Consider the following 27,107-nt stretch of genomic DNA (forward strand, 5'->3'; position numbering starts at 1 on the left):
TGGGAATGGACAGGCGGAGGAGCAGCACATGGGAATGGACAGGCGGAGGAGCAGCACATGGGAATGGACAGGCGGAGGAGCAGCACATGGGAATGGGAACAGGCGGAGGAGCAGCACATGGGAATGGGAACAGGCGGAGGGGCAGCACATGGGAATGGGAACAGGCGGAGGAGCAGCACATGGGAATGGACAGGCGGAGGGGCAGCACATGGGAATGGACAGGCGGAGGAGCAGCACATGGGAATGGACAGGCGGAGGAGCAGCACATGGGAATGGACAGGCGGAGGAGCAGCACATGGGAATGGGAACAGGCGGAGGAGCAGCACATGGGAATGGGAACAGGCGGAGGGGCAGCACATGGGAATGGGAACAGGCGGAGGAGCAGCACATGGGAATGGACAGGCGGAGGGGCAGCACATGGGAATGGACAGGCGGAGGAGCAGCACATGGGAATGGACAGGCGGAGGGGCAGCACATGGGAATGGACAGGCGGAGGGGCAGCACATGGAAATGGGACAGGCGGAGGGGCAGCACATGGGAATGGACAGCCGGAGGGGCAGCACATGGGAATGGACAGGCGGAGGGGCAGCACATGGAAATGGACAGGCGGAGGGGCAGCACATGGGAATGGACAGGCGGAGGAGCAGCACATGGGAATGGACAGGCAGAGGGGCAGCACATGGAAATGGACAGGCGGAGGGGCAACACATGGGAATGGGACAGGCGGAGGAGCAGCACATGGGAATGGACAGGCAGAGGGGCAGCACATGGAAATGGACAGGCAGAGGAGCAGCACATGGGAATGGACAGGCGGAGGGGCAGCACATGGGACTGGGTTACAGCCGGAGGGGCAGCACATGGGAATGGACAGGCGGAGGGGCAGCACATGGGAATGGGACAGGCACAGGAGCAGCACATGGGACTGGGACAGGCAGAGGAGCAGCACATGGGAATGGACAGGCGGAGGGGCAGCACATGGAAATGGACAGACGGAGGGGCAGCACATGGGAATGGACAGGCGGAGGAGCAGCACATGGGAATGGACAGGCGGAGGAGCAGCACATGGGACTGGGTTACAGGCGGAGGGGCAGCACATGGGAATGGACAGGCGGAGGGGCAGCACATGGGAATGGACAGGCGGAGGGGCAGCACATGGGAATGGACAGGCGGAGGGGCAGCACATGGGAATGGACAGGCGGAGGGGCAGCACATGGGAATGGACAGGCGGAGGGGCAGCACATGGGAATGGACAGGCGGAGGGGCAGCACATGGGAATGGGTTACAGGCGGAGGGGCAGCACATGGGAATGGACAGGCGGAGGAGCAGCCCATGGGACTGGACAGGCGGAGGGGCAGCACATGGGAATGGACAGGCGGAGGAGCAGCCCATGGGACTGGACAGGCGGAGGAGCAGCACATGGGAATGGACAGGCGGAGGAGCAGCACATGGAAATGGGTTACAGGCGGAGGAGCAGCACATGGGAATGGGTTACAGGCGGAGGGGCAGCCCATGGGACTGGACAGGCGGAGGAGCAGCACATGGGAATGGACAGGCGGAGGAGCAGCACATGGGAATGGACAGGCGGAGGAGCAGCACATGGGAATGGGTTACAGGCGGAGGAGCAGCCCATGGGACTGGACAGGCGGAGGAGCAGCACATGGAACTGGGTTACAGGTGGAGGGGCAGCACATGGAACTGGGTTACAGCCGGAGGAGCAGCACATGGAACTGGGTTACAGGCGGAGGGGCAGCACATGGAAATGGACAGACGGAGGGGCAGCACATGGGAATGGACAGGCGGAGGAGCAGCACATGGGAATGGACAGGCGGAGGAGCAGCACATGGGACTGGGTTACAGGCGGAGGGGCAGCACATGGGAATGGACAGGCGGAGGGGCAGCACATGGGAATGGACAGGCGGAGGGGCAGCACATGGGAATGGACAGGCGGAGGGGCAGCACATGGGAATGGACAGGCGGAGGGGCAGCACATGGGAATGGACAGGCGGAGGGGCAGCACATGGGAATGGACAGGCGGAGGGGCAGCACATGGAAATGGACAGGCGGAGGGGCAGCACATGGGAATGGACAGGCGGAGGGGCAACACATGGGAATGGGACAGGCGGAGGAGCAGCACATGGGAATGGACAGGCAGAGGGGCAGCACATGGAAATGGACAGGCGGAGGAGCAGCACATGGGAATGGACAGGCGGAGGGGCAGCACATGGGACTGGGTTACAGCCGGAGGGGCAGCACATGGGAATGGACAGGCGGAGGGGCAGCACATGGGAATGGACAGGCGGAGGAGCAGCACATGGGAATGGACAGGCGGAGGAGCAGCACATGGGAATGGACAGGCGGAGGAGCAGCACATGGGAATGGGAACAGGCGGAGGAGCAGCACATGGGAATGGGAACAGGCGGAGGGGCAGCACATGGGAATGGGAACAGGCGGAGGAGCAGCACATGGGAATGGACAGGCGGAGGGGCAGCACATGGGAATGGACAGGCGGAGGAGCAGCACATGGGAATGGACAGGCGGAGGGGCAGCACATGGGAATGGACAGGCGGAGGGGCAGCACATGGAAATGGGACAGGCGGAGGGGCAGCACATGGGAATGGACAGCCGGAGGGGCAGCACATGGGAATGGACAGGCGGAGGGGCAGCACATGGAAATGGACAGGCGGAGGGGCAGCACATGGGAATGGACAGGCGGAGGAGCAGCACATGGGAATGGACAGGCAGAGGGGCAGCACATGGAAATGGACAGGCGGAGGGGCAACACATGGGAATGGGACAGGCGGAGGAGCAGCACATGGGAATGGACAGGCAGAGGGGCAGCACATGGAAATGGACAGGCGGAGGAGCAGCACATGGGAATGGACAGGCGGAGGGGCAGCACATGGGACTGGGTTACAGCCGGAGGGGCAGCACATGGGAATGGACAGGCGGAGGGGCAGCACATGGGAATGGGACAGGCACAGGAGCAGCACATGGGACTGGGACAGGCAGAGGAGCAGCACATGGGAATGGACAGGCGGAGGGGCAGCACATGGGAATGGACAGGCGGAGGGGCAGCACATGGGAATGGACAGGCGGAGGGGCAGCACATGGGAATGGACAGGCGGAGGGGCAGCACATGGGAATGGGTTACAGGCGGAGGGGCAGCACATGGGAATGGACAGGCGGAGGAGCAGCCCATGGGACTGGACAGGCGGAGGGGCAGCACATGGGAATGGACAGGCGGAGGAGCAGCCCATGGGACTGGACAGGCGGAGGAGCAGCACATGGGAATGGACAGGCGGAGGAGCAGCACATGGAAATGGGTTACAGGCGGAGGAGCAGCACATGGGAATGGGTTACAGGCGGAGGGGCAGCCCATGGGACTGGACAGGCGGAGGAGCAGCACATGGGAATGGACAGGCGGAGGAGCAGCACATGGGAATGGACAGGCGGAGGAGCAGCACATGGGAATGGGTTACAGGCGGAGGAGCAGCCCATGGGACTGGACAGGCGGAGGAGCAGCACATGGAACTGGGTTACAGGTGGAGGGGCAGCACATGGAACTGGGTTACAGCCGGAGGAGCAGCACATGGAACTGGGTTACAGGCGGAGGGGCAGCACATGGAACTGGGTTACAGGCGGAGGGGCAGCACATGGGACTGGGTTACAGCCGGAGGGGCAGCACATGGGACTGGGTTACAGCCGGACGGGCAGCACATGGGACTGGGTTACAGCCGGAGGGGCAGCACATGGGACTGGGTTACAGCCGGAGGGGCAGCACATGGGACTGGGTTACAGCCGGAGGGGCAGCACATGGGACTGGGTTACAGGCGGAGGGGCAGCACATGGGAATGGGAAGAGGCGGAGGAACAGCACATGGGAATGGGTTACAGGCGGAGGAGCAACTGGGAATGGTAACAGGCAGATGAACAGCACATGGGAATGGGAATAGGCGGAGGAACAGCACATGGGAATGGGTTACAGGCGGAGGAGCAACTGGGAATGGGAACAGGCAGATGAACAGCACATAGGAATGGGTTACAGGCAGAGGAGCAGCACATGGGAATGGGAACAGGCGGAGGGGCAGCACATGGGAATGGGAACAGGCGGAGGGGCAGCACATGGGAATGGGAACAGGCGGAGGAGCAGCACATGGGAATGGACAGGCGGAGGGGCAGCACATGGGAATGGACAGGCGGAGGGGCAGCACATGGGAATGGACAGGCGGAGGGGCAGCACATGGGAATGGGAACTGGCGGAGGGGCAGCACATGGGAATGGGAACAGGCGGAGGGGCAGCACATGGGAATGGGAACAGGCGGAGGGGCAGCACATGGGAATGGGAACAGGCGGAGGGGCAGCACATGGGAATGGGAACAGGCGGAGGGGCAGCACATGGGAATGGGAACAGGCGGAGGAGCAGCACATGGGAATGGGAACAGGCGGAGGAGCAGCACATGGGACGGTTACAGGTGGAGGGGTGGGATCCAAGCAGAAGGACTGGGAGTGGGGACTGACTTACAGGGAAGATGAATCAGGACTGGGTCCGGAACAGGGAACTAGGAATGGTGAGCAAGGTCGAGGAACAGGCGGACTGCCTGGGGTACAAACAGAGGGTCGAGAGCACAACAGAAGAAACTGGGAGATGGCGGAGAGATCAGATACGGGCTGAGTACAGACTAGTGGGTCTCGCAAGGAGACAATCCCTCTGTGTTCTCCCATCCCCCACCGGTCCCCGCCAACCCCTCCCTCCCCATCCACCCATTCCCACCCCAGCAGACACCCCCCTACCTGTGGCAGTGAACAGGGTGATGGGACGGGCCAGATCGTGCGTTGGGGCAACAGGACTGAACACACTGGGACCCCTCGACAGCAGGTCAGCCTTGGCCAGGTCCAGCTTCTGGTGTTCTACCTGCATCACAGAGAGGAGGAGGGAGAGGGGAAGGATGGAGGGAGGGAAGGAGCGAGGGAGAGGGAAGGATGGAGGGGGGGAACACAGAGGAAGGAGTGAGGGGGAGAGGGGGAAAGAGGGTGGAAGAGGGCAGAGGAAGGATGAGGGGTTGAAAGAACAGGGGAGGGAAGTGGGGGACAGGAAAGGGTGAGGGAGCATTCTGCAGACACAGAAACCACCCACCACCCTAGCCACACTCCCCACCCCCTAGTGGTGTTAGTGAGGGGGCAGAAATGTCAGTGATGGTGTTAAGCCTCTGCCCCCCCCCCTCCCCTGCCAAGAACCCTGCTGACCTCTGCCCCACTGGGCTGCAACCTCCAGTTTTATTCACACACGCAGCAGGAATCTCGCGCACAACCGGGCCAGGAGGCGGGGTGGTCCTCAGTCTCCTAGCTGCTCCAAATCACAGAGGGAGGGGGAGGAATTTTTGTACACATTGCGCCCGTGGTGAAGAGAGGGTACATGTTGGTGAGAGAGTGGGGAGTGTGTTGTCACACCCGACTTGTAGATGTGGGCAGGAAAACATGGCGTAAACATGTGTGCAGACTAACCCCACCCAAGGAAGTCATTGCTGTCAGAATCCAGAGGAAGAACCAGCACAAGTTTGGGAGAGAGGGAAAGGAAGGTGACGAGCTGTGAGGGCCGGGGCAGGGCTGCACGTACCTTGTTCTTCTCCTGGTGCCGGTGAATCATCCAGGCGATCCGGACGTGCATGGCGCACCACTTACCCGGTTTCTGTCGGGAGTCCAAAGCAGAGAGGGGTCAGAGGGTCAGAGTGCACAATCCCTGCCCCTCAGCTCTTGCTGTGTGATGGGGGAGAGAGCAGGAGAGGGGAACAGAGGGGTGGAGGAGGGTGAGAGGGGCAGAGGACGGAGGGACTTGAACCCCATTATCCCTGTTTTTCCTCACGGCTAAGGATCTTGCCATTAACCCTGTATCTTGCCCTTCCAAAGTGAATCACTTCACACTCTTCTGGACTGTATGCCATCTGCCACTTCTCAGATCAACTCGGCATGCCATCAATGTTCCACTGTAATCTAAAACAGCCTTCTACACTTTCCACAGCTCCACCAACCTTCGTGTCATCTTCAAACTTACTAATCCACCCTTCCACTTCATCTAAGCCATTCACAAAAACCACAAAGAGCAGGGGTCTCAGAACAAAAAACACACTGAAGGGCCTGATTTCCCTCAGACAGAGTGGGACAGGGATATGATTCTCCCCACCCCCAGCTCCAGGGCAGTGTTCGATTCAATTAAGTACGAGGTGTTGCAATTTTCAAAGTCAAAACCAGGACAAGACTTTATACAGTGAATAACTGAGCCCTGGGGAATGTTGCAGAACAGAGGTACATGGTCCTGAGAGAGTGCCGACACAGGTAGGCAAGGCCCTCGTCATGCCGACCTCCATCATTCAGCGCAGGAGAGTGGATGTTATGTTGCAGTTGTTGTCGATAACGCCACAGGTTCACGACTCTGAGAAAAGTTTTGGGTGTTCCCTAATAACCATATAACCATATAACAATCACAGCACGGAAACAGGCCATTCCGGCCCTCCTAGTCCGTGCCGAACTCTTAATCTCACCTAGTCCCACCTACCCGCACTCAGCCCATAACCCTCCACTCCTTTCCTATCCATATACCTATCCAATTTTACCTTAAATGACACAACTGAACTGGCCTCTACTACTTCTACAGGAAGCTCATTCCACACAGCTATCACTCTCTGAGTAAAGAAATACCCCCTCGGGTTTCCCTTAAACTTTTGCCCCCTAACTCTCAAATCATGTCCTCTCGTTTGAATCTCCCCTACTCTCAATGGAAACAGCCTATTCACGTCAACTCTATCTATCCCTCTCAACATTTTAAATACCTCGATCAAATCCCCCCTCAACCTTCTACGCTCCAATGAATAGAGACCTAACTTGTTCAACCTTTCTCTGTAACTTAAGTGCTGAAACCCAGGTAACATCCTAGTAAATCGTCTCTGCACTCTCTCTAATTTATTGATATCTTTCCTATAATTCGGTGACCAGAACTGTACACAATATTCCAAATTTGGCCTTACCAATGCCTTGTACAATTTTAACATTACATCACAACTTCTGTACTCAATGCTCTGATTTATAAAGGCCAGCGTTCCAAAAGCCTTCTTCACCACCCTATCTACATGAGACTCCACCTTCAGGGAACTATGCACTGTTATTCCTAGATCTCTCTGTTCCACTGCATTCCTCAATGCCCTACCATTTACCCTGTATGTTCTATTTGGATTATTCCTGCCAAAATGTAGAACCTCACACTTCTCAGCATTAAACTCCATCTGCCAACGTTCAGCCCATTCTTCTAACCGGCATAAATCTCCCTGCAAGCTTTGAAAACCCACCTCATTATCCACAACACCTCCTACCTTAGTATCATCAGCATACTTACTAATCCAATTTACCACCCCATCATCCAGATCATTTATGTATATTACAAACAACATTGGGCCCAAAACAGATCCCTGAGGCACCCCGCTAGTCACTAATCTGTCACCTACAAGCACAAACAATTTTCCTGCCTCTAACCCTCACAGAATTGTATACGTTTCTACAAGATCTCCTCTCTTATTTCCGAATTCCAGCGAGTATAGGCCTAAGTGACTTGTTCTCAGAATCAGGTTTATTATCACTGGCATGTGTCATGAAATTTGTTAACTTAGCAGCAGCAGTTCAATGCAATACATAAAATAGAATAAAATAATAATAATAAATAAATCAATTACAGTATACATATAATTAATAGATTAAAAACCATGCATAAACAGAAATATATTTTAAAAAGTGCGGTGGTGTCCAAGGGTTCAACGTCCATTTAGAAATCAGAAGGCAGAGGGGAAGAAGCTGTTCCTGAATCGCTGAGTGTGTGCCTTCAGGTTTCTGTACCTCCTCCCTGATGTTAACAGTGAGAAAAGGGCATGCCCTGGGTGCTGGAGGTCCTTAAAAATGGATGTTGCCTTTCTGAGACACCGCTCCCTGAAGATGTCCTGGGTACATTGTAGGCTAGCATCCAAGACAGAGCTGACTAAATTTACAAACCTCTGCAGCTTCTTTCGGTCCTGTGCAGTAGCCCCTCCATACCAGACAGTGATGCAGCCTGTCAGAATGCTCTCCATGGTACATCTAAAGAAGTTTTTTTTTGAGTGATTTTGTTGACATACCAAATCTCTTCAAACTCCTAACTAAGTATAGTCACTGTCTTGCCTTCTTTATAACTGCATCGTTATGTAGGTACCAGGTTAGGTCCTCAGAGATCTTGACACCCAGGAACTTGAAGTTGCTCACTCTCTCCATTTCTGATCATTCTGAGAGGACTGGTATGTGTTCCTTCGTCTTAACCTTCCTGAACTCCACAGTAAGCTCTCCTCATAGGCTAAACTGCTCCCCTCAATCTCCAGAACTTAATTGTGAATCTAATGGTTCAGGTGCAGCCTCCCCTGTACAGTTGCAACATCACCTCCCTGCTCTTAAATTCAATCCCTCTAGCGATTACCATCATTCCATTTGCCTTCCTGATAAGCTATTGCACCTGCAAACCAACCTTTAGCGATTTATCGACAAGAACTCCCAAGTTGCTCTGCAATCTTTTATCATTTCAATAATAACCTGATCTTTATTTTTCCTTTAAAGGTTGATGACCTCACTGTCATTAACATTGTACTCATCTACCAGATCCTTGCCCACTCACTTAACCTACCAACATCTCTCTGAAGACTCCCCACATCCTCTGCACAATTTTCTTTTCCCATTTAATTAGTGTCCTCAGCAAACTTAGATAAGCTACACTTGGTCCCTTCTTTGAAATCATTAATACTAGAGAGGAAAAAATTGTTTCAACTCACCCGCACTGGAGGTCGGTACACTTCTGTTAACTGTGGGGCAAGGGAGAGGCAAAAGACAGGAGTCAAACTTCCATTTAAAGGTGATTTAACGCCAGTCCCCAGTATCGTCAGAGACCATCCTCAGTTCCTCATTCCAACAGCACGCAATGTTTGTCAAGAAGACCCCTTCCCCTCTGAGTCTGGGTACGACAGCACGGCCCACCTTAACTGCCTCACTGATGAAGTGGGGGTGACTCTCTTCTTCAAACTGCTGCTGTCCTTCTGGCAGAGGCAGAGAGAAAGGTGGAAGCAGTGCAGGACGGGGCAGCGAGGATGGGGAGCTCCATGGGATGGGTGGTGAAGAGGGAGGGAGCTCCATGTGTATAGGACAATCTGGAACCGTTCCTTATTGTTATCATAACTCAAAAGTCCACTGCCCCCGTTCTCCATATCCAAATCCGACCCACCACTGGACAGGAGATGCAGAGAGAGAGGCTGAGAGACACTGGGGGGGGGGGGGGGGGTAAGAGAGGGGGCGAAACATCTCCTTACCCTGGGGTCCTTCCGCAAGAGCGTGTGGGGAACTGGTCCAGGTCGTGATGCCAACTCAGCACTGGGGTTCTGAAATGCACAAATCAGAGGTGGAGAGGAGTAGAGGAAAAAAGAGGGAAGGAAGTGGAGTGGTGGTGAAGAAGGGGTAGTGGGGAAGGAAGGGGTGGGTGGGTATGGGTGAGGGGAGGGAGAGGGTGAGGGAGGGGAGGGTGAGGGGAGGGAGAGGGTGAGGGAGGGGAGGGATGGGCACGAGAGGGAAACAAGTTAAATATCTGTGCACGATATCTATCTCAAATCCAAGTTTGGGGTAAAGCCACTGTGGGAGGGACAGCAAGGGAGAGAGTGGGAGGTGAAATGGGGGGAGAGTAGAAAATGGTGGGATTGTGAGAGTGAGGGAGGAAAGGTCAGAGAGGAGGCGGGGGGTGATGGATTGGGGAATGCCGGGGAAGGGTGATAGGAAAGAGAGATGTGGACCAGCATTGGGTAGGGGTGCATTGGAAAAAGCAGGGAAAGGGTTGGAAGAGGGAGGGTTGATATGAAGGAGCGATGGGGACCAGCGAGGGGAGGGGAGGGACAGAAGATGGCGTTGGGGAAACAGCAGGAATGAAGCCCAACCTCCTCCTCCTCCTCCTCCCTACGGGGATGGACCTCACCTTGGGCTGGAAGGCACCTTGCAGGGAGCTGAAGGGACCGGCTGTGGACAGGACGGCAGGGACAGTCGGACAGGCGGTGTGGTACGTCTGGAAGTACTGCGGTGGAGCAGAGCACAAAGCCAGTCGTTAGCACGGCCAGGCCGTCCTGCAGTTCAGCTGTACACCCCCCCCACCCCTCCTCCCTGGATCAACCTACATAATACACACACACCCCCAATCTCGTTCAACTTGGCCACAAAGAGATCACAGAGAGTCCTCGCGAGGGGAGACCGACGGGCGTCATTGCAAGGAGAGATTAGCAGGTGTCATTATACACTAAGTGGCCACTGTATCAGATACAGGAGTGAAACTCGGTGTGGCCCGTACACGTCAGCGTGGTCTTCTGCACACCACTGTTGTAACGTGTGGTTACTTGAGTTACTGTCAGCCTGAACCAGTCTGGCCATTCTCCTCCGACCTCTCTCATTAACAAGGTCTTTTCCCCCACACAACTGGATTGTTTTGTTGTTTTTGCACCATTCTCTGTAGACTGGAGACTGTTGTGCGTGAAAATCCCAGAGGCTTCTAGCAGTTTCTGAGATACTCTAACCTCTCAGTCTGGGCCCAACACTCCACACTCAGAGTCATATTTCCCCCCATTTTGATGTTTGGTGTGAACAAGAAGCTCTTGACCATGCCTGCATGCTTTTATGCACTGAGTTGCTGCCATATGAGTGGCTGATTAAAAAATTACATTAAGGAGCAGGTAGACCTCAAAGTGGCCAAGAGTTTATGTAGAAGCTCGGACAGTTTTTCCTGAAGCGAAGGAGGTTGAGGGGTGACTCGATGAAGGTTTACTAAAATCATGAGGGTGCGGATGAAGATCCCCCCCCCCCCCCCCCCCCAGGATAGGGGAATGTAAAACGAGAAGACACAGGTCTATAAGATTACCAGATTGGTAGAAGCTGGAACCTTTTGCTCTGTGGTAGGGTTACCAGCTTAAGTTAAGTAGAATGAGGTTTTGAAGGGCACCCGTGGGATGAGTTCCAGAGACGAAAGAAGTGGGAGGAAGTGGCCTGGGTTGGACCAGACATTTCAGTGCACATCACCTCCCCTCTTTCCCAACACCGCCTCCCAACAACCCCACCCTGTACTCACCATGGGTGCAGTGGGGGCAGGGACCAGACCTGCCTGGGCCATGGGAGGATATGGAGCGAAGTGCTGGTGGGTGTGCTGGTGGGTGTGCTGGTGGCTGTGCTGGTGCTGGTGGAACTGGAAGGAGGGAGGGCCGAGGGAGGACCCCCGCTCCGGACCCTGCGAGCTCAGGTAACGCGAGTTCAACTCCTGGCGAATCAGTTCTTGCTCTGGAGGGAGGGAGAGACAGAGAGACTGATGGTGATGGGAAGGTGGGAGGGGTAAGAAAGAGAGAGAGAGAAAGAGATGATAGAGATAGATAGAGGGAGGAAGATACAGTGACAGGAAGATGGGACGGTTGAGGGGAGGAAGGGGAGAGAGACAAGGTGACAGAAAGGCGAGAAAGAGAGATGATGACAGGAGGGAGGGAGTGAGACAGAGAAAGTGATGGGAAGGTGGAACTGTGGTGCTGTGGGAAGGGCAGTGAGGAGAGGGGGAGCATTGCGAGAGGCACGGTGAGGAGAAAGAGGGGGAGGGTTGCAAGATGCACAGTGAGGAGAGATGGAAGGAGCACCGCTGGATACGAGGTGAGGAAAGAGGGGAGTGAAAAGGTATCTGCTCCCGAAACAAGGGTAAAACTCACCTGAAAAAGTAGCAGCAGCAGCTGGTGAGGGGTGCCCAGCCACCTGGAGCATGGTGGAGTTGAGGGGAGGTGGCGGTGGAAGGCCAGGAGAAGGGGCAAACACCGCAGGGTGGTGGGGATGTGCGGGGGTCCGTAGGCCAGAGGCAAAGACGTGGGTACTGGGGTGGCTGCTCAGTCCCAGCGAGGAGGGAGTTGAGGCTCGGTGTGGCACCTGGGAAGAGGGAGCCAGTGGCTTGGAGGGCGTGCTGCTCCGGCTGGATGGGGGGGGGGGGGTAAATGAAAGGCAGAAAGAGGAAGGAGGGGGGAGAGAGAGGGGGGGTAAGTAGAGGGAGAGGAAAAGGAGGGCAGAAACAGTCGGGAGAGAGGGGGAAGGAGGGGGGTAGAGAGAGGGGTGGAGAGGTTGATCAAATACACAATCAATGCACTTTCAATCATTCCCTCCTGTCCCTCCACTCACTTCCCTCCCTCCCCTCTCTCATTCCCCCACCAAACCACCCCCCGCCTTCTCATTACTACCTTTGATTTTTATTTAGAGATAAAGCCACACTGCCCCAATTTAACCCTAACCTAATCACTGGACAATGTGCAATGTGCCTCTGGACCCACACATTCCACAAGTGCACGGACTCCTTACGGAGGACGTCAGGATTGAACTCCACACCCTGTCGTCCTGAGCTGTAATAGTGTCGTGTTAACGAATACACTTCCGTGCTGTTACCCACCATCTTTCCCTCGCCCTCCCTCCCCCACCGCTGCCCAGCTCTCTCCCCGTTCTTCCCATCTGACCCCACTTTGTTTCTCTCTGCCTCCCACTCTGTTCCCACTCTCCTCCCCTCCACTTCCCTCTCTCCCCTCCGTTCCCATCCACATCCCTCTTTCCCCTCCATATCCCTCCCTCCCCTCCCATCTTCACTCCTGTTCCTCCCCATCCTTCCTTACACCCGGCATCTCCTCCATCCCCTGTTCCTCATTCAGTGCCTCACCTCCTTCCACCCCCAGTAGTTCTGTGCAAAGGGCTGCAGATGGGCCCTCTGCTTCCATCCCCCCCTCGCTCCCCTCCCGCCCATCCCCGTCACTCACCTCCCACCGCTGTAGTTCTGTGTGAAGGGCTGCAGCCGAGCCTGTGTCTGATGCTGAGGTGGGACAAGAGCCTGGGGGCCAGGCTGAGCGGGTGGGGGCACGGGCTGCGACTGCCCCTGCCCCTGGGAAAGCTTTGGGGGAGACGGGTCGTGTCCAGGCTGGGCCGCAGACTGTGGAGGGGTTGGGGGCTGGAGCTGGGGTGGGGGCGGGGGCTGGGGATGGGGATTGGGGGGGCCAGCTGGCAGGACGGCCTGCTCCGATTCCTGGTTCCTCTCCTGACTGCGCTCCAGGCCCGACACCTGGGTCTCCGGTCGGGGGTCCGCACTGCCCCTCACACTAGGGGCTGGGGGGAGGGGGGAGAGAACAGGGTTAAACACAGCACCCTCAGAACACCCCCCCTCCCTCCGTACCACCCCTCCCTCCTCAGTGGCCTTCCTGTTCCCTCCCTCCTCTCTGTGCCTCCCACAGCACTCTTCCCCTCCTCACTGCCACTCCCTCATCCCTCCCTCCTCACCTTCCCCACCACCCACCCCCTCCCCATCCCACCACACAGAAAGAAGAAACCATTCACATACCTATTTTGGAGGCCGTGCTGAATAACTTTGATAGACCTTCGTCACTGGCCCCCTGCAGGTCGGATAAGGAGGGGTAATTAATAGAAGACTGCTCAACACTGAGGTCTGGATTGGATCCCAGCCTGTTACCCACACCAGGGATCTATTATTCTATATATAAACCCCCAACCCCTGGATTAGATCCCAGCCTGTAGTCCACTCCCAGAGATCTGTTTTTCTAGATATAAACCCACTGAACTTCTGCATTAGATCCCAGCCTGTAAGCCACTCCAGGGAGCTCCCCAAGTTCATCGGAAATGATGCGAGAGTGAGTGATAACTCTTTTATGAAGATGCGTGGAAGTCTAGGAGCTGGCTGGGAGACGCAAGGAAACTGATGAGATGAAGTACTCACGAACAAAGTGCTTTTCCACCTGGTTGAGAGGCTGTGTGATGAGGCAGAGGGGACTTCCCGCTTTGGGCATCGCACTGGATCTTCGCTGATGGACTGGGAGGTGGGGGTAGGAAGAAGGGGAACAGGCTTTAATTAGCTGCTCAGAGTGGCGGAATTCCACTCCCCTGTCCCTACCCAGCCTGAGACTGTCCTGACTGCCGGGCAGTTCCAATTCTCGAATGCTTCTCATGTCCGTAAGATAAGATACAGGAGCAGAATTAGGCCATTCAGCCCATCGAGACTGCTCCACCATTTCATCATGGCTGATCCATTTTCCCTCTCAGCCCTAATCTCCTGCCTTCTCCCCGTATCCCTTCATGCCCTGACCAATCAAGAATCTATCAACCTCTGCTTTAAATGTACATAAAGACTCAACCTGTGAGACATAAAGAGCAAATGAGTGAATTCCACAGAATCAACACCCTCTGGCTAAAGAAATTCTTCCTCAGAGTACTCCGGCAAACTGCCGTCAGCAGGTAACCACTCTCTGTAAACTAAACTTGTCCCAAACTTCCCCTTAAGTCCCCCCCCCCACCTTAAACTTGAGGAATCTGACTCTGACCATCAAGTAAGTAGGAGGGATTAGCTTTTGGGGTTTTAGCTGGTTCGTACGACGGTGGGGGCTGCAGGCCCTGTTCCTGTGCTGTACTGTTCTATGTACAAGATCTCCTGTGAACTTACGCCCTTCCACCTTACATGCGTGTTCTCTGGTCTTAGGCATTTCAACCCTGGGACAAAGACACCAAATGCCCTCTCTATTTGTGTCTCTCATAATCTTATAAACCTCTATCAGGTGTCCCCTCAACCCTACGCTGTTCCAGAGAAAGCTGCATAGGTCTGTCCAAACTCTCCTTACAGCTCAGGCCTCTAATCCACACAGTATCCCGGTCAACCTCTCCGAAGTGCCCACACCTTCCTGTAACCGGGTGACCAAAACTGCACACAATACTCCATGACTGGCCTGACCAGTTTTATACAGCTGTGACGTGACTTCCTGACTCGTACACACATTGCCAAGACCGATAAAGATAAGCGTGTCTTGCTCCTTCATTACTGTCCTGTCAACTTGTTCAGGGAGCTGGACCCTCTGTACCTCAACACTGTAACTGCACCTTACATTTGACCTCCTTAGGTTCACTCTACACACGATTTAATCATGCTAAACATTTCCTTTCTCGTTGGACTCTCTGTTTTCATCTTTCTGGGACACTTTCTGAATTAATTTTAAAGAAAGGCCCTTTGACCCACAGATTCCATGATGACCTCCTACCTGCACCCACCCTGTTCCATCCTCCCCACCGACTCCCACCAGATCCTCCCCCTCAGCCACACACAGTGGGGCTGATGAACCCTCTCACCCCGCGTGCCGCCGGGAAGTAAACACACACACTGACAGAGGTCCGCACTGACCCAGGTCTCCAGAGTAAGAAGGGAGTGATTCTAGCCACTGTGCCACTTCATCGGTGCCTAACGACTCCCGGACAACAATCGACCAACCAGAGCCGCTCTACAACATGAAACAGTACAGCACAGCACAGGCCCTACGGCCCACCTCTTAACTTATATCAATCTAGCTCTTCCCGCCATTCTTCCTTCAAACAAGTGCCTATCTCAGACGCTGTTAAACTGCATCTGCCTCTACCACCACAGCTGGCAGCAGCTTCCATATAAACTATCTGCCTCCGACATCCCCCTGTAATTTCCATCAATCGCAATAAAATTATGCCCTCTTGTATCAACAATTACCACCCTGGGAAAAAGGAAATGGCTGTCCACTCTATCAATGCCTCTTAACATCTTGTACACCTCTTATCAAGTCATCTGTCATCCCCCTTCACTCAAAGTGAAAAGCCCTAGCTCGCGAAACTTGCCCACTAAGAGATGCTCTCTAATCCAGGCCGCATCCTAGTAAATCCACTTTGCACCCTCTCTAAAGCTTCCAAATTCTTCCTATAATGAAGCAATGAGAACTGAACGCAATACTCCAAGTGTGTTCGAACTGGAGCTGCAACTCAATCCCCTAACTAATGAAAGAGAACACACCATCCTATCAGTTTGCATGGAAACTGTGAGAGATCTATGGACATGGCCCCCAAGATCCCTCTGTTCCTCCAGAAACCTAAGAATGCTGCCATTGATCCTGTACTTGTCTTCAAATTCATCCTTTCAAATTGCATCACTGCACACTTTTCTAGTTTGAACTCCATCTGCTACTTGTCTGCCCTGCTCTGTATCCTGTCAATGTCCCACTGTAACCTACAACAACCCGCACCATCACCAGCCATTGTGTCATCTGCAGCCTTACTCACCAACACTTCCATTTCCTCATCCAAGCCATTTATAAAGATCACAGAGAGCGGTGGACCCAGAGCCGATCCTGTGGAACCAGGCTCCAGAAAGAGTATGCTCTACCACCCTCTGCCCTCCGTGGGCAAGCTAATTCTGAAGCCACACTGCCAAGTTTCTCTGGATCCCCTGACTTCTGATTTTCTGGGGACAGGGAGTGGAGGAAGAGGGACGGGAAGAGGTCAGAAGGGTGAGGTTTAAAGGGAGGGGAGAACTGAAACTGCTCACCTTATCATCTGGGTCACTGTCGATGTCACACTGAAAGACAAGACAGGAGAAACGGTGAGAGAGGGTGAGAAGGTGAGAGAGTGAGAGGATATTTTACACACACACACACACACACGTGTGTGCAGTGGGGAAGGGGGAGAGAGAGATTAACAAACTGTTTTCAGGGGGCGGGAGTGATGTGGGAGGGGCTGCAAGAGGGGGAATGCCACACCAGTGGGCTGTTGGGGGGGGGGGGAAGATCGCTGGGGGAGGGGGTAGGAGGGAGCGCTGTGGGAGGAGCTGAGGAGGGAATGCTGTGGGAGGGGTGAGGAGAGAATGCTGTGGGAGGGGTGAGGAGAGAATGCTGTGGGAGGGGATGGAGGGAGTTCTGTGGGGGGTGAGGAGGGAGCACTGTGGGAGGGGGTGAGGAGGGAGCTCTGTGGAAGGGGATGAAGAGGGAGCTCTGTGGGAGGGGCTGAGGAGGGAGCTGTGGGAGGGGGCGAGGAGGGAGCACTGTGGGAGGGGATGGAGGGAGCTCTGTGGGAGGGGATGGAGGGAGCTCTGTGGGAGGGGATGGAGGGAGCTCTGTGGGAGGGGATGGAGGGAGCTCTGTGGGAGGGGATGGAGGGAGCTCTGTGGGAGGGGATGGAGGGAGCTCTGTGGGAAGAACAGTCTCTTTGTTTGACATTGAAGCAGTTTTACATCCCACAGCTGAACAGACGGTACTTACAAAGTATCCTGTTCCCAAACTGGAGTGCACAGATTCCTGAAGAAAAGGAAATAAGATTAAACAGTCGGGTAACAGAAATGAGATCTCACTGCACTCTAATCCAGCCTGCCGCTATCAGAATCAGGGTAAACAGAGAGAGTTTTGGTGAGGAGCACCACGTTCAGTATGGTCGGCACATTACAGTAAGGGTGAGAGGGGGTTCAGGAAGATCGACGGAGATGGAGAGGGTGCATATTCAGGGGATGTTACCAGGACTGTGGGGGGGGGGGCTTGAGTTATAAGGAGAAACTGGGCAGGCTGGGGCTGTTTTCACTGGAACAAAGGAGGCCGTGTGGTGACCTGATAAGGTGGATGGTCAAAGTCCTTTTCTCCCACAGGGTCAGAGGGTACCACAGTCTAAGGTAAGTGGGAGACAGTTTAAAAAGATACCTGAAGGACAACTTTTTCACGCAGAGGGTGATCCGTATACATAACGAGCTGCCAGGGGACTCAGTTGGGGTGAGGCAGATACATTAACCACATTTATACACACGGTCAGGTATGTGGCTCAGAAAGAGTTAGAGCAGGGGCTCCCAAACTTGGATGATGGTACAGGTTCCTGGCATAAAAAAGGTTGGGAACTGCTGACTCAGAGGGAAATGGATCAAATGTGTGTAAATGGGTCTAGGCCAGGTGGGGACTGTCCTTGCAGAAAGAAGATGGGCCAAAGGGCCGGTTACAATCTATATCGCTCCATGAAAGCGGTGGCTCTGTGAGGAGGGTCCAAGATCAGATGAGGTAGGGAATGCATGGTGTGGAGGGGCTGAGGGAACACAGAATTAACAGACAGCGAGGAGGAGGCAGAAGAGAAGTGGGGGAGTAGGTAGGGGAGTCAAGATGGTGTGGGGGGATTATGGGGAATGGGGTTGGTAGTGGGTGGAGGAAGGGGCAAGGAAGAGTAGTGGTAGCACGTGGGGCAGGATAAGGTTGAGTGGTGGGGGAGGGGGGGTGTCAGTGCCCAGCAATACTCACATCGCTACCTGGCCCCCGTGAGCTACTGCGATACGAGCTCCCGTTTTCGCCCCCGGTGCTCTCATTGCCTCGACTCTGCACCTTTGTCTTCACCTTCGGGGGAACAGTAAGACAGGAACCGCAGGTGACAACTCTCATCTGAACTCTCGTCCCACATCCATGCACCCCCTTCCCCGCACCCTAATCCTACATGATCCCTCCCACTGGGCAGGATGCAAAGACAGAGGGAACTGACCCACTGCAAGTAAGCTAGAGCTGTGGGGAAGGAGCAGGGCAGTGGGGTTAGTTCGAGGAATGACAAGGCTGTAGGGATAGAGTGCCAGTGGGGTTAGTTTGGGGACTGGCACGGGGCTCTGGGGAGAAAGAGGGCCATGGGATATTGGGCTGTGGGGAATCTCGGTGCAGTGGGAATAGGTTGGGAACCAATCTAGAGACGTGGCCAGTGAGCGGGGCAGTGGGAACAATTTGTCTCTGGTTCCAGTGTTCACTTTACCCTGCAGAACTACAAGTGGCCACAAGATGGAGCCAAATGCCTGGTCTGAAAATCTTTTGCTTTTCTCTTCCACATCATCTGTCAACTTACTTTTAAAAAAACGGTCGCTCAATTAGATCCCACCCTGAAACACACTCCCAGGGATCTACCATTCTTGATACCCTGGATTAGGTTCCAGGGATGTATTATTCCTGGTAGAAAGCTGCCAACTGCCCTTGGCTCTGTGACCCGATACCTTTTTGGCGGGCGGTGCCCTCCTGCCATCTTGCTCCCCGTTTTGCCTCGTTTGCTCAGGGTCCGGGCACTCATTCCTCCGTGGACCCTCGCCTGGAGAGCTGCTCCCCTGCTCCTCGGGTCTTCGCTTTTCCGGCCTCTTCTGCTGTGCTTCTGTCCTCTCGGGTGGCTTCAGCACAGCCTCTCTCTGCATCAGAGGGAGAGAGGGAGAGGGAGGGATTAGTCCACGCACACAGCATCCAGTCCCCATCTACGGGTCAGGGGTGTGACGGGACACTCTCCACTTCTTGCCTGGGGTTAGTTCATACACACAACATCCACCACATTACCCTGGTCTGTATCTATAGGTGATAGGGCACTTCCCACTTTAGGTGGATGCAGCAATTCACTGAGACACCTTCCAACCCACCACCACTCCTTCCCAAAAGGACAAGGACTGGGAACAACTCCCCCCTGGAATTTGCCCTCCAAGCCTCACACCATCCTGACTTAAAGACGTTGCTGTCGTTCCTGGGTAAAAGGCCTGGAACTCCTTTCCTGCCAGCAGCGTGAATCACCCACACCAAGCCCAGCAGAGACTCAATAAGGTGATTCACTCACCACTGTCTCAGGGACAAAGAGCAGAGGGGCTCTAGTAAATGCCAGCTCGGCCTGTGAAGCCCATTTTCCATGAATGAATACCGTAAAGAGTTAATCCTTCGTAAGTTATGAAGAAACACAAGATGGGATCAGCAGCAGAAATGTAGAGAAGAATTGATTGAACAAGGGGAATATCTCGGGTAAAGTGACAACAGATGAAGGGAATTTAGCTTCAAAAGAAGACTGTTAGAAACAGGACTTAATTGTCCATGCTAACCTTAATAGAACACAAAACATACAACAGTAGCTATACTGGTCTCTTCTTCAGTCAATAATACTGGGCTGACACTTTAACCTACTCCAAGAGCAATCGAACTCTTCCCTCCCGCACAGCCCTCCATTTTTTTCATCCACGCACCAATCTAAGAGTCTCTGAAATCTGCCTAATGTACCCCCACCCCAGGCACCCACCACTCTGTTAAAAAAAAAACCCTACCTCTAACATCTCCCCCCATACCTTCATCCAATCACCTTAAAATTATGCCCCCTCATATTAGTCATTTCTGATTTGGAAAAACTCTCAGGCTATCCAATCGATTTATGCCTCATCATTTTTTGCACCTGTATCGTCTCCACTCATCCTCCCTTGCTCCAAAGAGACAAACAATACTGTGCTCAACCAGTCCTCATAAAACATGCTCTCTAATCCAGGCAGCTTCCTGGTAAATCTCTGCACCCTCCCTAATCCAGGCAGCTTCCTGGTAAATCTCTGCACCCTCCCTAATCCAGGCAGCACCCTGGTAAATCTCTGCACCCTCTCTAATCCAGGCAGCTTCCTGGTAAATCTCTGCACCCTCTCTAATCCAGGCAGCTTCCTGGTAAATCTCTGCACCCTCTCTAATCCAGGCAGCACCCTGGTAAATCTCTGCACCCTCTCTAATCCAGGCAGCACCCTGGTAAATCTCTGCACCCTCCCTAATCCAGGCAGCTTCCTGGTAAATCTCTGCACCCTCTCTAATCCAGGCAGCTTCCTGGTAAATCTCTGCACCCTCTCTAATCCAGGCAGCTTCCTGGTAAATCTCTGCACCCTCCCTAATCCAGGCAGCACCCTGGTAAATCTCTGCACCCTCCCTAATCCAGGCAGCTTCCTGGTAAATCTCTGCACCCTCCCTAATCCAGGCATCTTCCTGGTAAATCTCTGCACCCTCCCTAATCCAGGCAGCTTCCTGGTAAATCTCTGCACCCTCCCTAATCCAGGCAGCACCCTGGTAAATCTCTGCACCCTCTCTAATCCAGGCAGCTTCCTGGTAAATCTCTGCACCCTCCCTAATCCAGGCAGCACCCTGGTAAATCTCTGCACCCTCCCTAATCCAGGCAGCTTCCTGGTAAATCTCTGCACCCTCTCTAATCCAGGCAGCTTCCTGGTAAATCTCTGCACCCTCTCTAATCCAGGCAGCTTCCTGGTAAATCTCTGCACCCTCCCTAATCCAGGCAGCTTCCTGGTAAATCTCTGCACCCTCTCTAATCCAGGCAGCTTCCTGGTAAATCTCTGCACCCTCTCTAATCCAGGCAGCTTCCTGGTAAATCTCTGCACCCTCCCTAATCCAGGCAGCACCCTGGTAAATCTCTGCACCCTCTCTAATCCAGGCAGCTTCCTGGTAAATCTCTGCACCCTCCCTAATCCAGGCAGCACCCTGGTAAATCTCTGCACCCTCTCTAATCCAGGCAGCTTCCTGGTAAATCTCTGCACCCTCTCTAATCCAGGCAGCTTCCTGGTAAATCTCTGCACCCTCCCTAATCCAAGCAGCACCCTGGTAAATCTCTGCACCCTCTCTAATCCAGGCAGCACCCTGGTAAATCTCTGCACCCTCTCTAATCCAGGCAGCTTCCTGGTAAATCTCTGCACCCTCTCTAATCCAGGCAGCTTCCTGGTAAATCTCTGCACCCTCCCTAATCCAGGCAGCACCCTGGTAAATCTCTGCACCCTCCCTAATCCAGGCAGCTTCCTGGTAAATCTCTGCACCCTCCCTAATCCAGGCAGCTTCCTGGTAAATCTCTGCACCCTCTCTAATCCAGGCAGCTTCCTGGTAAATCTCTGCACCCTCCCTAATCCAGGCAGCACCCTGGTAAATCTCTGCACCCTCCCTAATCCAGGCAGCTTCCTGGTAAATCTCTGCACACTCCCTAATCCAGGCAGCATCCTGGTAAATCTCTGCACCCTCCCTAATCCAGGCAGCACCCTGGTAAATCTCTGCACCCTCCCTAATCCAGGCAGCTTCCTGGTAAATCTCTGCACCCTCCCTAATCCAGGCAGCACCCTGGTAAATCTCTGCACCCTCCCTAATCCAGGCAGCACCCTGGTAAATCTCTGTACCCTCCCTAATCCAGGCAGCTTCCTGGTAAATCTCTGCACCCTCTCTAATCCAGGCAGCTTCCTGGTAAATCTCTGCACCCTCCCTAATCCAGGCAGCACCCTGGTAAATCTCTGCACCCTCCCTAATCCAGGCAGCTTCCTGGTAAATCTCTGCACCCTCTCTAATCCAGGCAGCTTCCTGGTAAATCTCTGCACCCTCCCTAATCCAGGCAGCACCCTGGTAAATCTCTGCACCCTCCCTAATCCAGGCAGCTTCCTGGTAAATCTCTGCACCCTCTCTAATCCAGGCAGCTTCCTGGTAAATCTCTGCACCCTCTCTAATCCAGGCAGCACCCTGGTAAATCTCTGCACCCTCTCTTATCCAGGCAGCTTCCTGGTAAATCTCTGCACCCTCTCTAATCCAGGCAGCTTCCTGGTAAATCTCTGCACCCTCTCTAATCCAGGCAGCACCCTGGTAAATCTCTGCACCTTCCCTAATCCAGGCAGCTTCCTGGTAAATCTCTGCACCTTCCCTAATCCAGGCAGCACCCTGGTAAATCTACTCTTCATCCTCTCTAAACCTTCCACATCCTTCCTATAATGAACAGAACACAATACTCCAAGCGACAGTCCCATCTGCTGTGTATGGTCCAAGCCTCAAAATGCTTAACCCTTTCCTATCCAAGTTTAGTTTTAATGCTGTAATTGTGCGCGCCTCTGGCTGTTTGTTCCACTTACGCAGCACCCTGCCCTTCAGGCCCTATTTAAATCTCATCTCTCACCCTGTGCTCTTTAGCTTTGCTTTCCTCACCCTGCAGAAGAAAGCCTGTGACCGTCCACCATTTACAACATGCACAGAGAAAATTCACAAGGATGTTGCCAGGACTTGAGGACCTGAGTTTATAGGGAAAGGTTGTAGGGCTTTATTCTCTGGAGTGCAGGAGAATGAGGGGAGATCTCATCGAGGTGTATAAAATGAAGAGACATATAGATAGGGTGAATGCATGCAGGTCTCCTCCCCTCAAATTGGGTGTGACAAAATCTAGAGGTCATAGGTGAAAGGTGAAATATTTACGGGAAATCTGTGAGGGAACTTCTTCACTCAGAGGGTGGTGCTAATGTGGATTAAGCCAATGGCAGAAGTGATATAAAGGGGTTCAGTTGTCACATTCATGGGAAGGGTTTCAAGGGCCACATTTTTGGCATGTACACGGGGCTTCAATACGATTGGGCTGGCATGGACTAGATGGGCCAAAGGGCCTGCTTCTCTGCTGTATAACATTCTGCTATTCTTTTCTTAACTCAATGCACTAATGCAATGAAATAATCTGTATGGACAGAACAAAACAAAGTTTTTACTCCACCTCAGTACCTTCTTTACCACCCAGTCTGTCTGCATCATTTCTTAGGGAACCTCTGTTCTGCAGTGAATGGCCCTGCATTTCAACAGAGGGACCACGGGTGCAGGTACACTACACGGTTCCCCAAGCGGCATGGCCCTGCCTTTCAACAGAGGGACCGCGGGTGAAGGTACACTACACGGTTCCCCAAGCGGCCCTGCCCTGGTTAGACTTGGCAAAATGCAACACCTCACACCTACCTCAACTAAATTAAACCTGCCAGTGCTTGGCCCTTGTACCAGTCGGTCTGGATTTGGCTGTGCAAGTGAATGTTGGCTTTATCTAAGACTAGAAAGGGAGGAAGAACAGTGCAAAACAGAAAAATGGATATCGTTCTGGAGATTTTTCTGAGCTAATCATAGAGTCCCTGGACTTCAAAAAGGCCCTTTAGCCCAATTAATCCAAGCAGGCCTGGTCATCTGCCCACTTGCATCTATCCCCACCCAGACCAGAGTCCTGCCACCCAAACTTCCCTTAAATTTTACAATGAACCCACATCTCCAAAAGCAGCTCGTTCCAGGTGTGATCACCCTCTGAGTTAAGAAGTTCCCCCTCACCACGTTCCCTTTAAATAGTTCACCTTTCACCCTTAATATATGACCTCCAGTTCTAGTCTAATCCAGCGCGAGGGCAAAAATCTGCATATATTCACCCCATCTATACCTTTTATCATTCTGTATACATCTAACAAATACCCACTCATTCTCCTGTGTTTGAGGGCAGAGTTCAAACCTATTCAACTTATCCCTACAACTTAGGTCCCCAAGTACTGCAACATCTGTGTAAATCTTCTCTGCGCTCTTTCCGGTACGCTTAACACCTATGGCTAAGTACAGCTCCAACATCATATACAGGTTCGCTGACGACACCACTGTTGTGGGCTGTACCACAGCTGGTGATGAATCAGCATACAGGAGGGAGATTGAAAATTTGGCTGAGTAGTGTCATAACAACAAGATCTCACTCAATGTCAGCAAGACCGATTATAGGCTTCAGGAGAGGGAAACCAGAGGTCCATGAGCCAGTACTCACCGGAGGACCAGTAACATTAAATTCCTAGGTATCACCATCTCAGAGGGCCTGCCCTGGACACATTATATAAATGTAATTGCAAAAGAAGCACGATAGCGCCTCTACTCCTGAGGAGTCTGCGGAGATTTGGCATGTCATCAAAACCCTTGACAAACTTCTATAGATGTCTGGCGGAAAATGTATTGACTGGCTGCATCACGGCCTGGTACGAAAACACCAATGCCTTTGAGTGGAAAATCCTACAAACTGTAGTGCATTCAGCCCAGTACATCACTGGTAAAACCCTCCCAACGACTGAGAGCATCCACATAAAATGTTGCCATAGAAAAGCAGCATCCACCATCAAGATCCTCACCACACAAGCCATGCTCCTTTCTCACTGCTGCCATCACGTAGAAGGTGCAGGTACCTCAGGGCTCACACTAACAGGTTCAAGAACAGTTACTAGTCCCTAGCCATCAGGCTCTTGAATAAAAGAGGATAACTACACATTCTATTTCTGGTGTTCCCACAACTAGTGGTTCACTTTAAGGACTCTTTATCTTGTCATTTCACACTCTTGTTCTTTATTGCTAATTATTTATGTTTGTGTTATTCATTGATCTGGTTTACAGTTACTGTTCTATAGATTTGCTGAGCATTCCCGCAGGAAAAAGGATCTCAGGGTTGTATGTGATGACATGCATGGACTCTGATAATAAATTTTACTTTGAGGTGCACAAAAAACTCCAAATTTGACCTCATCAACATCCCATCAGCTGCACTTAGCGCCCTGATATACGAAAGCCAATGTGCCAAAAGCTCTCTTTATTATCCTATCTACCTGTGATGCCACTTTCAAGGAATTATGGATCCTTTATTCTACTGCACACCTCACAGCCCTATTGCTCACAGTGCAAGCCTTTCCTTGGTCTATCTGCCAAAGTGTAACTAGCCTCTGAGAGTGGAAGAACTGGTACTGGTGTGACAGTGGGGTGTGTTCCTCTATCTGACCCTCCCCGTCCTTGCCAAATCATTGGCACTGTTCTCAAATTCCCGCTGGTCTCGCCCCACAATAGTGATCAACCCAAATACCACCCCCCCCGAGCCATTTCATTATCATTCATTCTTGCAGAAGTCCCAGCACCTCACGGAACAATGAGTCAGACTACAGCAAGGAGATAGAGTGCCTAGTGACGACAGCAGCCCCTCTCTCAAGGTTTAAGCAGAGACTGGACAGGCACGGACCGTTTTTCCCGGAGTGAGGAGATTGACAGGTAACCTAATGGAGGTGTATCAAACCAGGAGGGGTGTACGCAAATTGGTTTATTACTGTCACGTGCCCTGAGGCACAGTGAAAAACAAAAGAGCTGGTCATTGACTTCAGGAAGGCATGGCAGTGCACATTCTGCTGTTTACTACAACGGTGGCGGTCGAGAGCTTCGTTCCTAGAAATGAACAACACCGACAGCCTGTCCTGGTCCGACCATGTGGACACCACAGTCTACTCCATCAGGCAGCTAAAGAAAGTTGACATGTCACCAATTCTTTTATCAATACACCCTACCAGAATGTATCATGCTTGGCACGACAACTACACTGTCCGTGACCGCAGGAGTTGTGAGTGCAACTCAGCATATCATCGAAACTAGCCTCTGCTCCATGGACTCTCGAACTGATTGAGAACTTCAGAAAGGGTCAGAGGAGGGAACACACACCAGTCCTCACAGAGGGATCGGAAGTGGAAAGAGTGAGCAATTTCAAGTTCCAGGGTGTCAGCATCTCTGACGATCTATCCTGGACCCAACATATCGATACAACTACAAAGAAGACACAATAGCGGCTATAATTCATTTGGAGTTTGAGGAGATGCCTTGTGCAGGAAGGCACAGAGTCGACTGTACTTCCTAAGAAGGTTGGCGTCATTCAATGTCTGTAGTGAGATGCTGAAGATGTTCTATAGGTCAGTTGTGGAGAGCGCCCTCTTCTTTGTGGTGGCGTGTTGGGGAGGAAGCATTAAGAAGAGGGACGCCTCACGTCTTAATAAGCTGGTAAGGAAGGCGGGCTCTGTCGTGGGCAAAGTACTGGAGAGTTTAACATCGGTAGCTGAGCGAAGGGCGCTGAGTAGGCTACGGTCAATTATGGATAACTCTGAACATCCTCTACATAGCACCATCCAGAGACAGAGAAGCAGTTTCAGCGACAGGTTACTATCGATGCAATGCTCCTCAGACAGGATGAAGAGGTCAATACTCCCCAATGCCATTAGGCTTTACAATTCTACCGCCAGGACTTAAGAACTTTTTAAAAGCTATTATTAATGCTTTTTGAGATAGTGATTTAGATGCATATCATATTTTTTACTGAGTTAAGTATTGTATGTAATTAGTTTTGCTACAACAAGTGTATGGGACATTGGAAAAAAAGTTGAATTTCCCCATGGGGATGAATAAAGTATCTATCTATCTATCTATCTGGCATGTCACCAAAGACACTTGCAGATCTCTACAGAGGTACCATGGAGAGCATTCTAACTGACTGCATCACCGTCCCGTATTGGAGGGAGGGGCGCTACTGCACAGGATCAAGATAAGCTGCAGAGAATTGTAAACCCAGTCAACTCCATCATGGGCACTAGCCTCTGTAGTATCCAGGATATTTTCAAGGAGCCATGATTTACAGTAAACATATACTTTCTGTAATTCATGTTTTTTTGTTACTATGTACTCCTGCTGCAAAGTCAACACATTTCACAGCATAATCCAGTAATATTAAACCTGTCTGAACCTTGACGACACTTGCTGCCATCTCTGTAGAGCAGCCAGCGCAAAGACCTCATCAAACCCAGACAATCTCTCTTCTCTCCTCTCCCGTCAGGCAGAA

General features: G+C 52.7%; 1 protein-coding gene across 3 annotated transcripts in view; it reads right to left on the reverse strand.

The window, feature by feature from the left end:
- LOC140719172 (autism susceptibility gene 2 protein homolog) overlaps positions 1-27,107 on the reverse strand; it is a 56,109-nt gene that overhangs the window by 15,160 nt on the left and 13,842 nt on the right. For 2 of the 3 annotated variants that reach the window (XM_073033590.1, XM_073033591.1), the window contains exons 2-15: positions 18,883-19,068; positions 18,155-18,247; positions 17,144-17,179; positions 16,435-16,464; positions 13,822-13,914; positions 13,429-13,480; positions 12,854-13,196; positions 11,774-12,027; positions 11,155-11,360; positions 10,018-10,113; positions 9,365-9,433; positions 8,834-8,863; positions 5,614-5,685; positions 4,791-4,911 (exon numbers count right to left, since the gene is read on the reverse strand). In XM_073033590.1, the coding sequence (XP_072889691.1) occupies positions 4,791-4,911; positions 5,614-5,685; positions 8,834-8,863; positions 9,365-9,433; positions 10,018-10,113; positions 11,155-11,360; positions 11,774-12,027; positions 12,854-13,196; positions 13,429-13,480; positions 13,822-13,914; positions 16,435-16,464; positions 17,144-17,179; positions 18,155-18,247; positions 18,883-19,068 (1,681 nt within the window). The remainder of the gene's footprint in view (positions 1-4,790; positions 4,912-5,613; positions 5,686-8,833; positions 8,864-9,364; positions 9,434-10,017; positions 10,114-11,154; positions 11,361-11,773; positions 12,028-12,853; positions 13,197-13,428; positions 13,481-13,821; positions 13,915-16,434; positions 16,465-17,143; positions 17,180-18,154; positions 18,248-18,882; positions 19,069-27,107) is intronic. The other variant, XM_073033592.1, reaches the window with a different exon arrangement.

This window comes from Hemitrygon akajei, chromosome 31 (genome assembly GCF_048418815.1).
Source record: "Hemitrygon akajei chromosome 31, sHemAka1.3, whole genome shotgun sequence".
Taxonomy (NCBI): Eukaryota; Metazoa; Chordata; class Chondrichthyes; order Myliobatiformes; family Dasyatidae; genus Hemitrygon; species Hemitrygon akajei.